Raw genomic sequence first — 9,544 nt, forward strand, 5'->3', positions numbered from 1 at the left:
AATTAAATGGATATGGATACGGATATGGCTCCACCCCATCCATATCCCACCCATTGCCATCCCTAGATACAGGCTAGGTTATATGGGTTTTGGGCCGGTTATGGTCAGAATACGGGTTAAAAAAAGTCTCTATCATCTTTTATTTCACAATCTTAAGTCGAGAAAACATACGGAGTATATGTTAAAATTGATTATATTTAATATTAATAAAATAATTATGTTAATTCTTTATTGTACTTATATAGTTATATCAAAGCATTTATAAAAATATCTTTTTAATATAAAAGTTATCTAAAATTAATTTTTTAATTTGAAATTTTCATATAAGAATTTTCTTATTTATTTTATCAAATATAATACAACAATATTAATATTTTATCAAAATATAATACAACACCATGTGATCAAATACTCCCAACTATACTTTACTCAAGCCTGAAATGTTGGAGGGTAGAGGTGCCATCCATTCCTTTGGTTCACGAGTTGTGGGCTGATAACCGGTTGTGAAGAAGCTCGCCCCCGAGATCCTCGGACCTTGTAACAAATGCATTACATTTCAATTTGTTAGGCCTAATGTGAGATGAACTCAAGACCCAGTTTGACCCGAACTCGAATGGACTCGAGTCCCCGACCCAATATAACCTGACCCGAATGTTTGTTGTTGCATACTGATTATTATCTATAAATAACGTGATAATAGTTTACCCGAAAAATACCCAAACCTGAAATTACTTGGCCCTGCCAGACTCGACCTGGCCCGAAGTCTACATACGTAAACTTGACCCGACTTGAACTGACTCAACACAAACCGACCCGGTTGACCCGTTTGTCAGGTCTCGTTATGGGTCATATTTGGATCTTGCATTATATTTCAATTTGTTAGGCCTTATACATACTAATGGGTCGAATTTGGATCTTAAAGTTGGTCCTCGCGGGTTTGGTAATAAATTGGACCTCACCCATCCAAGACTTACTACTCGCGGCCCACAAATATCTGTGGAGAAATTTGAAAAGTGGGCAATTTGGTCTGGATGGGGGCGAGTAAATCGCATATAAGAGAATTAAGGATCGAAAAACTTGAATAAATTTCAAAAAATTTAACCAAAACTTGCGGATTTTTCCTTGGCCAGCGGGTCCCACACCCCCTAAATCCGCCACGGGTCACAAGTCTCACAAGTTTTTTGATTTTGAACGGAATTAGAGTCCATTTTTCCTCACAATTAAGTCTAAAATAATAATTTTATATTTGGGTTACAAGAACTTATAACAATTAGTTGGTATAATTTGATATGAATGAGTTTTGAATCATATTATTATAGTGTTACTTTGTTACTGATCTCTCCCATTCTGGTGAATAATTTACATTTACCTTATTTTTTTCACATATCAAGAGTAACATAAACATAAACTATTGACCAGGAGAGCCAGAGAATAAGGTACGAAAGTTAAGCAATGGATAAATACACTTACCTAAAGATGTAGGGAGATCATCAAGGTTAGGAGGAGAAGGAGCCAATAAACATCTAAAAGAGTCTCTCCAACTTGTAGCCGGACCACTAAACAAATCAAAGTTAGAATTATAAATCATCTTTTTACTATAATCTCTAGTATAGTAACTCTTTTTAACCTCATTATCATCCTCAAAAAACCTCTTAACACCATCCAACATTTCATCTAATACACTTTGTGGAATCCCATGGTTCACCACTTGGAAAAACCCCCATGTCTCTATGGCTTCTTGTACCCTCTTAACCGTATCCAACCTTCGTGTCATGTTCGTGTCAAATGACGTCTAATAGTAAGTCGAAAAGGTTTTCATAATCAGGGCTCTAAACTTTTTGGAGTCTTACTACGGAGTAGTAACTAAATGTCCATATTCGAGTACCATCTATTACAAAAAATTAACTTTTTCTTCTATATAGCCTCAAACAATCTTTTAAAGCCGGGCCTCTCATATTTATTTGAATTTCTTTGGGGTGGAGGAAATTATATAGACGGTATTGATACATTTTGTTTGAAAGTTGAACTCGTCTGCAGAAAGAAATTGACGGGATTCAACTTACATTCTGTTTGAAAGTTGAACTCGTCTGCAGTATAAAGAAATTGACGTGATGCAACTTAGTCCATTACATTATGTTGGTGGGATTCAACTTAGTCCATTACATTCTGTTTGAAAGTTGAACTCGTCTGCAGTATAAAGAAATTGACGGGATTCAACTTAGTCCATTACATTCTGTTTGAAAGTTGAACTCGTCTGCAGTATAAAGAAATTGATGGGATTCAACTTAGTCCATTACATTCTGTTTGAAAGTTGAAACTCGTCTGCAGTATATTATTATCGACACTAGGCAGGAAAACCGAAACATTGAAAATTCATAGTTTGAAGTTCAGTAAGCCAGAAATGCCATTAAGCCCTTTATTCTGGGAATAAGCTACATATTCTCTGACTGAGACCTCCTTATAAAGTGGAGGATTAGCTTCTGAGAGTAGTTCTTTGATGGGTCCATAAATTTTCGATGAAAGCTGGAAACCGGTGCTAAAGAAGCATGCTACTGATATTCTCGGGCCGTCTTTGTTTGCCAGTACCCTGTGCTCTACACTCTTGAATCTGTCATTTGTTATCAGCTGAAAATATACAATCAAAAAACTATCAGCTGAAAATATACGATAAAATGTAAATATTTCCTGAATAAAATGTTACCATCAGTTTATTGTTAAAAAGTGACAATTTTAGTTATAACATTTTATAACTAAATAGTCACTTTTTATTATAAAATGGTTCAAATTATCTCGTCTTAAGGGATTCACCTGTAAGAGATCTGCTATGTTGATCACAAGCGCGCCTGGGGCAGGAGGAACATCAAACCATTGGTTGTCATGTAAAATTTGAAGACCACCAATTTGATCTTGTAGTAACACAGTCAAGAAACCGTCATCAGCGTGCTTTGAAGTGCCGAGAGTTAACTCAGGCTGCGGACAAGCTGGATAGTAATGGCATAGAACAGCTAGTCCCTCGCTACAACCCATGTCGTTTAGATGACACGGGTTCAACCCGAGTGCCTCTGACAGCAGCTCCATTAGGAGTTTTCCTAGCCCCATCACTTGCTTCGAGTACTCGACTAATATCTCCCTGATATCAAATACGTAATGCTTAATAACTGTACATCGATTCCAATACAACAACAGTAACAAAGGCTTAGTTCTGCGTGCAGAATTGCAGATGTCGACTAACTTGGTAACTACGGGTAAAAAAAGTAAGGGATATTCTCTCGTGTACCCCTAAACTTTTTTCGTTTTCTAAGGTGTACCCTCGTTTTTCACAAAAAAACTTTGACCGACAATAATTCTCTGTTACGAGTTCAGAAAACGGTAATTTTTTAAAACCAATTATTTCGTCAAGGCCTTGAATTTGAAAAAAAAAAAATCACCGCTTTTTGAACTCGTAACCGAGAGTTATGGTTGGTCAAACCTTTTTTAACGAATAAACTTTGACCGACAATAATTCCAAACTACGAGTTGAGAAGTCAGTGAAATCTTTTTCAAACTGAAAACCTCTTAAAGACGGTCAATTTGAAAAAAAGTTTATCGAATTCTGAACTTGTAGCCAAGAGTTATTGATGGTCAAAATTTTTTTGCAAAAAAAAGAGGGGTACATTATAGAAAATAAAAAAAATTGAGGGGTACACGAGAGAATATCCTAAAAAGTAATAACGGAGAAAAATCAAGAGCGGCGAGATGAACTGACCTGCAAGTAGAAGGCAAATCTTCTGGTTTGGGAGGTTGAGGAGCCATGAAACAATAAAAGGTGTCCCTCCAATTAGCTGCAGGTCCGGTGTACAAATCGTAATTGCTATTATAAACCATCTTCTTCGATGAATCTCGAGTATAGTATTCTTTCTTCACTTCATCGTCTTGCTCATAAAACCGCTTTGCACCTTTCAACATCTCCTCCAAAACAAGGACAGGAATCCCATGATTCACAACTTGGAAGAACCCCCATGTCTCGGATGCCTCTCTGATCCTCGAGACGATGATCTTCCGTGAGTCACTAAGATCTATGATTGGAATACTGGCATGGGTTTTTGAAGGGGTTGAAGACAAAGATGAATCATTTGAATGAATGAAAAACTTGGGAATTGTTGTTATGCCGGAATCTACTAAGCCTTTTACACCGGCTTTTGTTTCATCAAAAGCTTTCAATTCAGCTGCCCTGTCATATTTGGAGTTAATTGCAGAGATCATACTGTTACTAAATATAGATAAGATTTTCGTGTATCGAATAGAAGTAGAAGTGAAAGAGTTTGCTACGGAGCAAACTAATATAGATAAGATTTTCAGTGGATGGACGGACAATAGTGTATGCTTTAGCAGCCAAGGCTGACTAAATGTGTGTCTAGAAAACATCAGGACCATGCATGAGTGCATGACATTGTCTTGAATGCGGATTTCCGATGTGATATAAAGACCAACAGTTGCGAGCGACCTAATCTCGCTAAATTCAGACAATTACAACAAAAATGCAGTTAAATACGGTCAAAGCAACCGTTGTTGTGCCATTAACATGATTGAAGAAATTCCAAATGTCATACATTTTACATTGAATTACTCTTACATTTATTTATTGAACTTTCTTATTCCTTGCGCAAAAAGCACAACGAGATGCGAAGAAGTATTTTTCGTCGTTTATTTATGACTTCCTTAGCATTTCTTAGTGAACATTCATCATAGATTCATATCAAAGCCTGAAATGTTGGAGGGCAGAGGTGCCATCGAGTCCTTTGCTTTTGAAGAAGTTAGCGTACTCTTCCACTGAGGTTTTGCGGTACCTAGGTGGGTCTGATTCCGAGACTAGCTCTTTGATGGGTCCATAAACTCGAGTTGTGGGATGATAACCGGTTGTGAAGAAGCTCGCCACCGAGATCCTCGGACCTATGGAGTTTGCTAATACTCTGTGGTCTACACTTTTGAACTTGTCGTTTGTTATCAACTGTAACAAATGCAGTTTAGTATCAGCGATACTTTAATGTAATGTGAACTTTTTAAGTTAAAAAGACCGATACTTATGGGTCGGATTTGATCTTGCATTATATCTCGATTTCTTAGGCCTGATTAGAGCTGTTCAACGGTGCGGGCCAGCTCGGCCCAACCCGCATCAGTGGTCCGGTTTTTCCTAGCCCGTCCCTCTACCCGGGCCGGGCCAGTACCCCAAATTTTCGGCCCAGTCCGGCTTGGCCCGCTAAAACTTCAAAAAAACGCTATATGGGCCGGGCCCGAGCCAAAAATTATGGAGCCCAGCCCGACCCCTTTTTAGTGGCGTGCCTGGGCCACAAATTGGCAGCCCAGCCCGCCCCCAGCCCAGTGTACACCCCTAGGCCTGATCTGGTACTAATGAGTCGGATTTGGATCTTAAAATTGGACCCCGACCCATGGATTTGGATATAAACTCGATCTCACAAATCCTAGACTAACTACTCGTGGCCAAAAACTTTTTTTGTGTGTGTAAAGAAAATCACAAGGGCAATTAACCAGGTTTTAAGTACCACATTTCATGAGTTTATCAATTAAGCTAGTTGACATCTGCTGACCAACAACTATGTGAAGAAAAAATTGAAAAGCGGGTAGTTTGATTTGAATGGGAGCGAGTAAATCACATAAAAAAGGACTAAGGATTGAAAAACTTGCCTGTAAAAGGTCTCCCACATTAATCACTAGAGCTCCAGGAGTAGGAGGGACATCGAACCATTGACCGTCATGCCGGATTTGGAGGCCACCAATGTGATCTTGCAATAGAATAGTTAAGAAGTCGTAATCAGCGTGTTGAGGGCTTCCCATGGTCAATTCTGGCTGAGGACAAGCAGGATAATAATGCCCTAATACTTGAAGCCCTTCACTACAATGGATATCATTTAGATAGCTTGGCTTCAATCCTAGAATCTCCGAAAACAGTTCAAATAGTGTCTTTCCTAGCTTCATCACTTGGTTTGAGTACTCCATTAGTATCTCCCTACATGACAATACTCTTGTTATAAAAGCTACTCAGCTCATTCCGTCTCAGTCATTTGTTTACGTTTTGTATTTATGGAAAATGAGTTGGCGCCACCCTCTCACATACAATCAGTGGGGACCCCTTCAATACGGATAATGATAGGTCGCCACCGGGTGACACCGAGATTGGGTGTCACCCTCTCACATACATCCTTTATTAAAGGGGTCCCCACTTATTGCATGTGAGAGGCATGTGAGAGGGTGGCGCCACCCGGTGACGCCCTATCATTATCTTTTTTTTTTCTTTTTTTTTTTTTTTGATGACGAGGGGGTTGAGTTCCCCGGGCCCATGCATTCCAGCACCACCACATGGACCATGTAAGCCACCCTTCGAGGGCTGCAGTGGCAAGTGATCATCGCCCCAGCAAGCTTCAAAGTTTAACCCAGCTACCACTGGACTAACACCACTTGGTTCCCTATCATTATCTATATTTATTGTTAGGATATTTTTAATAAAAGGCCGAAATAAATTATTGACTATGACAGACGAATAATAAGGAAGGAAAGTTAAGCAATGGTTAAAGACACTTACCTACAAGATGTAGGGAGATCATGATCAAGATTAGGAGGAGAAGGAGCAAAGACACATAAAAACGTGTCTCTCCAACATGTAGCCGGTCCACTATACAAATCAAAGTTAGAATTATAAATCATCTTTTTAGTATAATCTCTAGTATAATACCCTTTTTTAATCTCATCATCATCCTCAAAAAACCTCTTAACACCTTTTAACATATCATCCAACACACTTTGTGGAATCCCATGGTTCACCACTTGGAAAAATCCCCATGTGTCTATAGCCTCTTGTACACTCTTAATAGTTTCTGTCCTTCGTGTCAGGTTCGTGTCGATCCCACTTAGGTCTATGGTAGGAAGACTTATGGTTGTGTTGAGTGTTTTGGATGGTGGAGGACCATTGTGTTGGTGGATGAATATAGGAGGAACGGTTGATATACCGGCATCTACGAGCCCTTTGACACCGGTTTTTGTTTCGTCGAAGGCTTTTAATTGTGCTAAACGTTCATTATTAGTAGAAACCATTGTTTGTTTTTGTAGAGTTTTGCTCAAAACTTGGAGTTGAAGTTGATAAAAAGGACTTGTTCGTGAACAACGTTATTATAGGATAAGATCATAAGAATGAAATTCTAACATCTTGGGGTCCATATTAGGTGGCTTGGGCTATTGGAGACTTTTAAAAAGGTTGAGGTGGGTAAGGAAAATGAGATGGCGTCATCGGGTGGTTTTTAAATTGGGCGTCACCGGGGTTATTGTAGTAAATTACTTAGCTATTTTTAATTCCCTCTCATAAAATTTGAATTTCAAAGTAATTAGTGAAATGGGTAGTTTAGGAATTTAAAGTTGCAAATTAATTCAGACTTATTTAAATTATAAAATCAGGGAAATTTGCCTTACTTTTTGCCTAATTTTTAGGTGGATTATTATGTTACAACAAACATGTTCATATTGATTTGCGTACACCGTTCCAGCTTAATGATGCATTTAACAAATATAAAGATGATGCCAATCAGTAATAGATGAAAAACTGGGTGGGGAGGGGGGAGGGGGGACGAATAATAATAATGATGTTTGATTCGTGTGGAAGAATGCATTTACCAAACTAATGAAAAACTGGGTGGGTGGGGGGTGGGGGGAGGGGGGACGAATAATAATAATGATGTTTGATTCGTGTGGAAGAATGCATTTACCAAACTAATTTCCTAACTTTGTTTTATAAACACAGTTTGGAGGCGGTTTTAAATCATTGGATTCTGATAGATTAAACGGAATCGATTTCAATTTAGCATCAAACTCAATCGATTATGCATTTTGTTGGCTTGTAAAAGAACTCATTTTGATAAACTAGGTAAATAAAGAACACAATACGATAATAAAGAAATGTAATCAAGGATGAAGATAATTCAATGTAAATTAATTTACTATTAAATCAATTATTTTGGTGTAAAATATCATTATAGATAAATTTTAGTTAAGTCATAGTTTTATTTTAATTACATGAATAGATGTTAAACTTAAAAAGATATATAATTACATACCTACCCTTCAAACTTGGCGCAAAAACGAAAATAAATATTTTATTTTTTCATTTTTCATTTTCTTTAATTATGGTGGCGCCGAGATTTAGTGCCACCGGGTGGCGCCCTATCGCCATCCGGGTGGGTAATGGGTTAGGATAATATAATATGTTTACCGATTTTATTGTAAAATCGTTTTATGATTATGCCGGCCTAAGAAACAACAAAAACAATCTCAGAGTGTTCTTAAATAATTTGGAGTCGATAATTTGGAGTCGACTGACATAAATCATCGTAATCAGAAGCTGTCCCAAAGTATCCAATAGGGCTCGAAGTATAAGACGGACCTATACAAGAAAAGTAGAAAAAAACCTAATTTTTGACTATGTGATAGTTTATAATGATGAAAAGCGATTTCAAATGTGTTGATTATCATTATAAATTAAACGGAAATTTCTCATGGTACCCCTTAAATTTGTCAGATTTCACACGGTACCTCTGCTTTTAAGAATCTGTTTAGAGCAAGTCCAATGGTAAGCTAGTTGCAACTAGCTTACCATTGCCATATCATACTTTAACCTACAATTATTTTGAGCTACCAAACAATTACAATGGTTTAGCTTAACATTTATACTAGCTTGAATAATGGAATTATGCCCAACTAAATTGCTATTGGTTGTTTTTTGTTGTAGGGCTATTTAAGCTACTAGCTTAGAGCATCTCCAATGGTTACCCAAAAGGACTTGCTTGCAAATAAAAAAAAATTCAAGCTACTTGCTTAACTATTGGAACACTCTTATTGAACTAGCTTAAATTGAGCAACTAGCTCCATGGAGCTAGTAGCTCAAATGGTCCTACAAAAAAAATCTACCAACTAAACTAATACAAGTGGAAAATATTGTTGTGCATATGGGTCCATCTAAGCCACAACACTAGTAGCTTACCATTGTAATAGTTTCTAGCTTAAAAATATTGTAGCTTGAAAATCTTATGTGACAATTGTAAGCTAGTAGCAACTAGCTTACCATTGTGGATGCTCTTAATGAAGCTAGTTGCTTAAACTAAGCAAGCTTAGAGCATCTCCAATGGTTGAAAAAAAGGACTTGCTTGCAATTTTAAGAAATTGCAAGCTAGTAGCTCAACCATTGGAGTAGTCCAAATAGATTAGCTTTGCTCAAAAAAAATTGAGCTAGTAGCTCCATGGAGCTACTTGCTTAAATGGACCCACAAAAAGAGCATAGCCAATAGGAAAATAGTGGTCTTATTTATAGTGTTTTAATTTTATATTAAGAAATTTAAAATTGAATAAAAAAATAAAAGAGTGTGTTATGTGGGTCACATCAAGCTAGTAGCAAATCGGCTTCACCGTTGGAGTAAGTTGTAGCTTGAAATGATTGTAGCTCAAAAAAATGATGTGGCAAAGGTAAGCTAGTATCAACTAGCTTACCATTGTAGATGCTCTTAGA

The 9,544-nt window shown here is 37.4% G+C and overlaps 3 protein-coding genes across 3 annotated transcripts; all 3 read right to left on the bottom strand.

The window, feature by feature from the left end:
• Nucleotides 1–1,408: 1,408 nt before the first annotated feature.
• Nucleotides 1,409–1,774, bottom strand: LOC141608721 (1-aminocyclopropane-1-carboxylate oxidase homolog 1-like). The gene has a single exon (XM_074428066.1). It carries the CDS (start codon nt 1,772–1,774, stop codon nt 1,409–1,411), a length of 366 nt encoding a protein of 121 aa, XP_074284167.1.
• Nucleotides 1,775–2,273: 499 nt separating this feature from the next.
• On the bottom strand, nt 2,274–4,355 carry LOC141606539 (1-aminocyclopropane-1-carboxylate oxidase homolog 1-like). Its single transcript, XM_074425698.1, has 3 exons — nt 3,746–4,355; nt 2,809–3,130; nt 2,274–2,625 (listed from the first exon to the last, which is right to left on the bottom strand). The coding sequence occupies exons 1-3, from the start codon at nt 4,240–4,242 to the stop codon at nt 2,374–2,376; spliced, it is 1,071 nt and encodes a 356-aa protein (XP_074281799.1). The 5' UTR covers nt 4,243–4,355; the 3' UTR covers nt 2,274–2,373.
• A 161-nt stretch (nt 4,356–4,516) lies between these two features.
• LOC141606540 (1-aminocyclopropane-1-carboxylate oxidase homolog 1-like) lies at nt 4,517–7,209 on the bottom strand. The gene is made up of 3 exons (XM_074425699.1): nt 6,578–7,209; nt 5,683–6,004; nt 4,517–4,987 (listed from the first exon to the last, which is right to left on the bottom strand). The coding sequence occupies exons 1-3, from the start codon at nt 7,084–7,086 to the stop codon at nt 4,736–4,738; spliced, it is 1,083 nt and encodes a 360-aa protein (XP_074281800.1). The 5' UTR covers nt 7,087–7,209; the 3' UTR covers nt 4,517–4,735.
• Nucleotides 7,210–9,544: the final 2,335 nt, after the last annotated feature.

Source organism: Silene latifolia, chromosome 10 (assembly GCF_048544455.1).
Source record: "Silene latifolia isolate original U9 population chromosome 10, ASM4854445v1, whole genome shotgun sequence".
Classification (NCBI taxonomy): Eukaryota; Viridiplantae; Streptophyta; class Magnoliopsida; order Caryophyllales; family Caryophyllaceae; genus Silene; species Silene latifolia.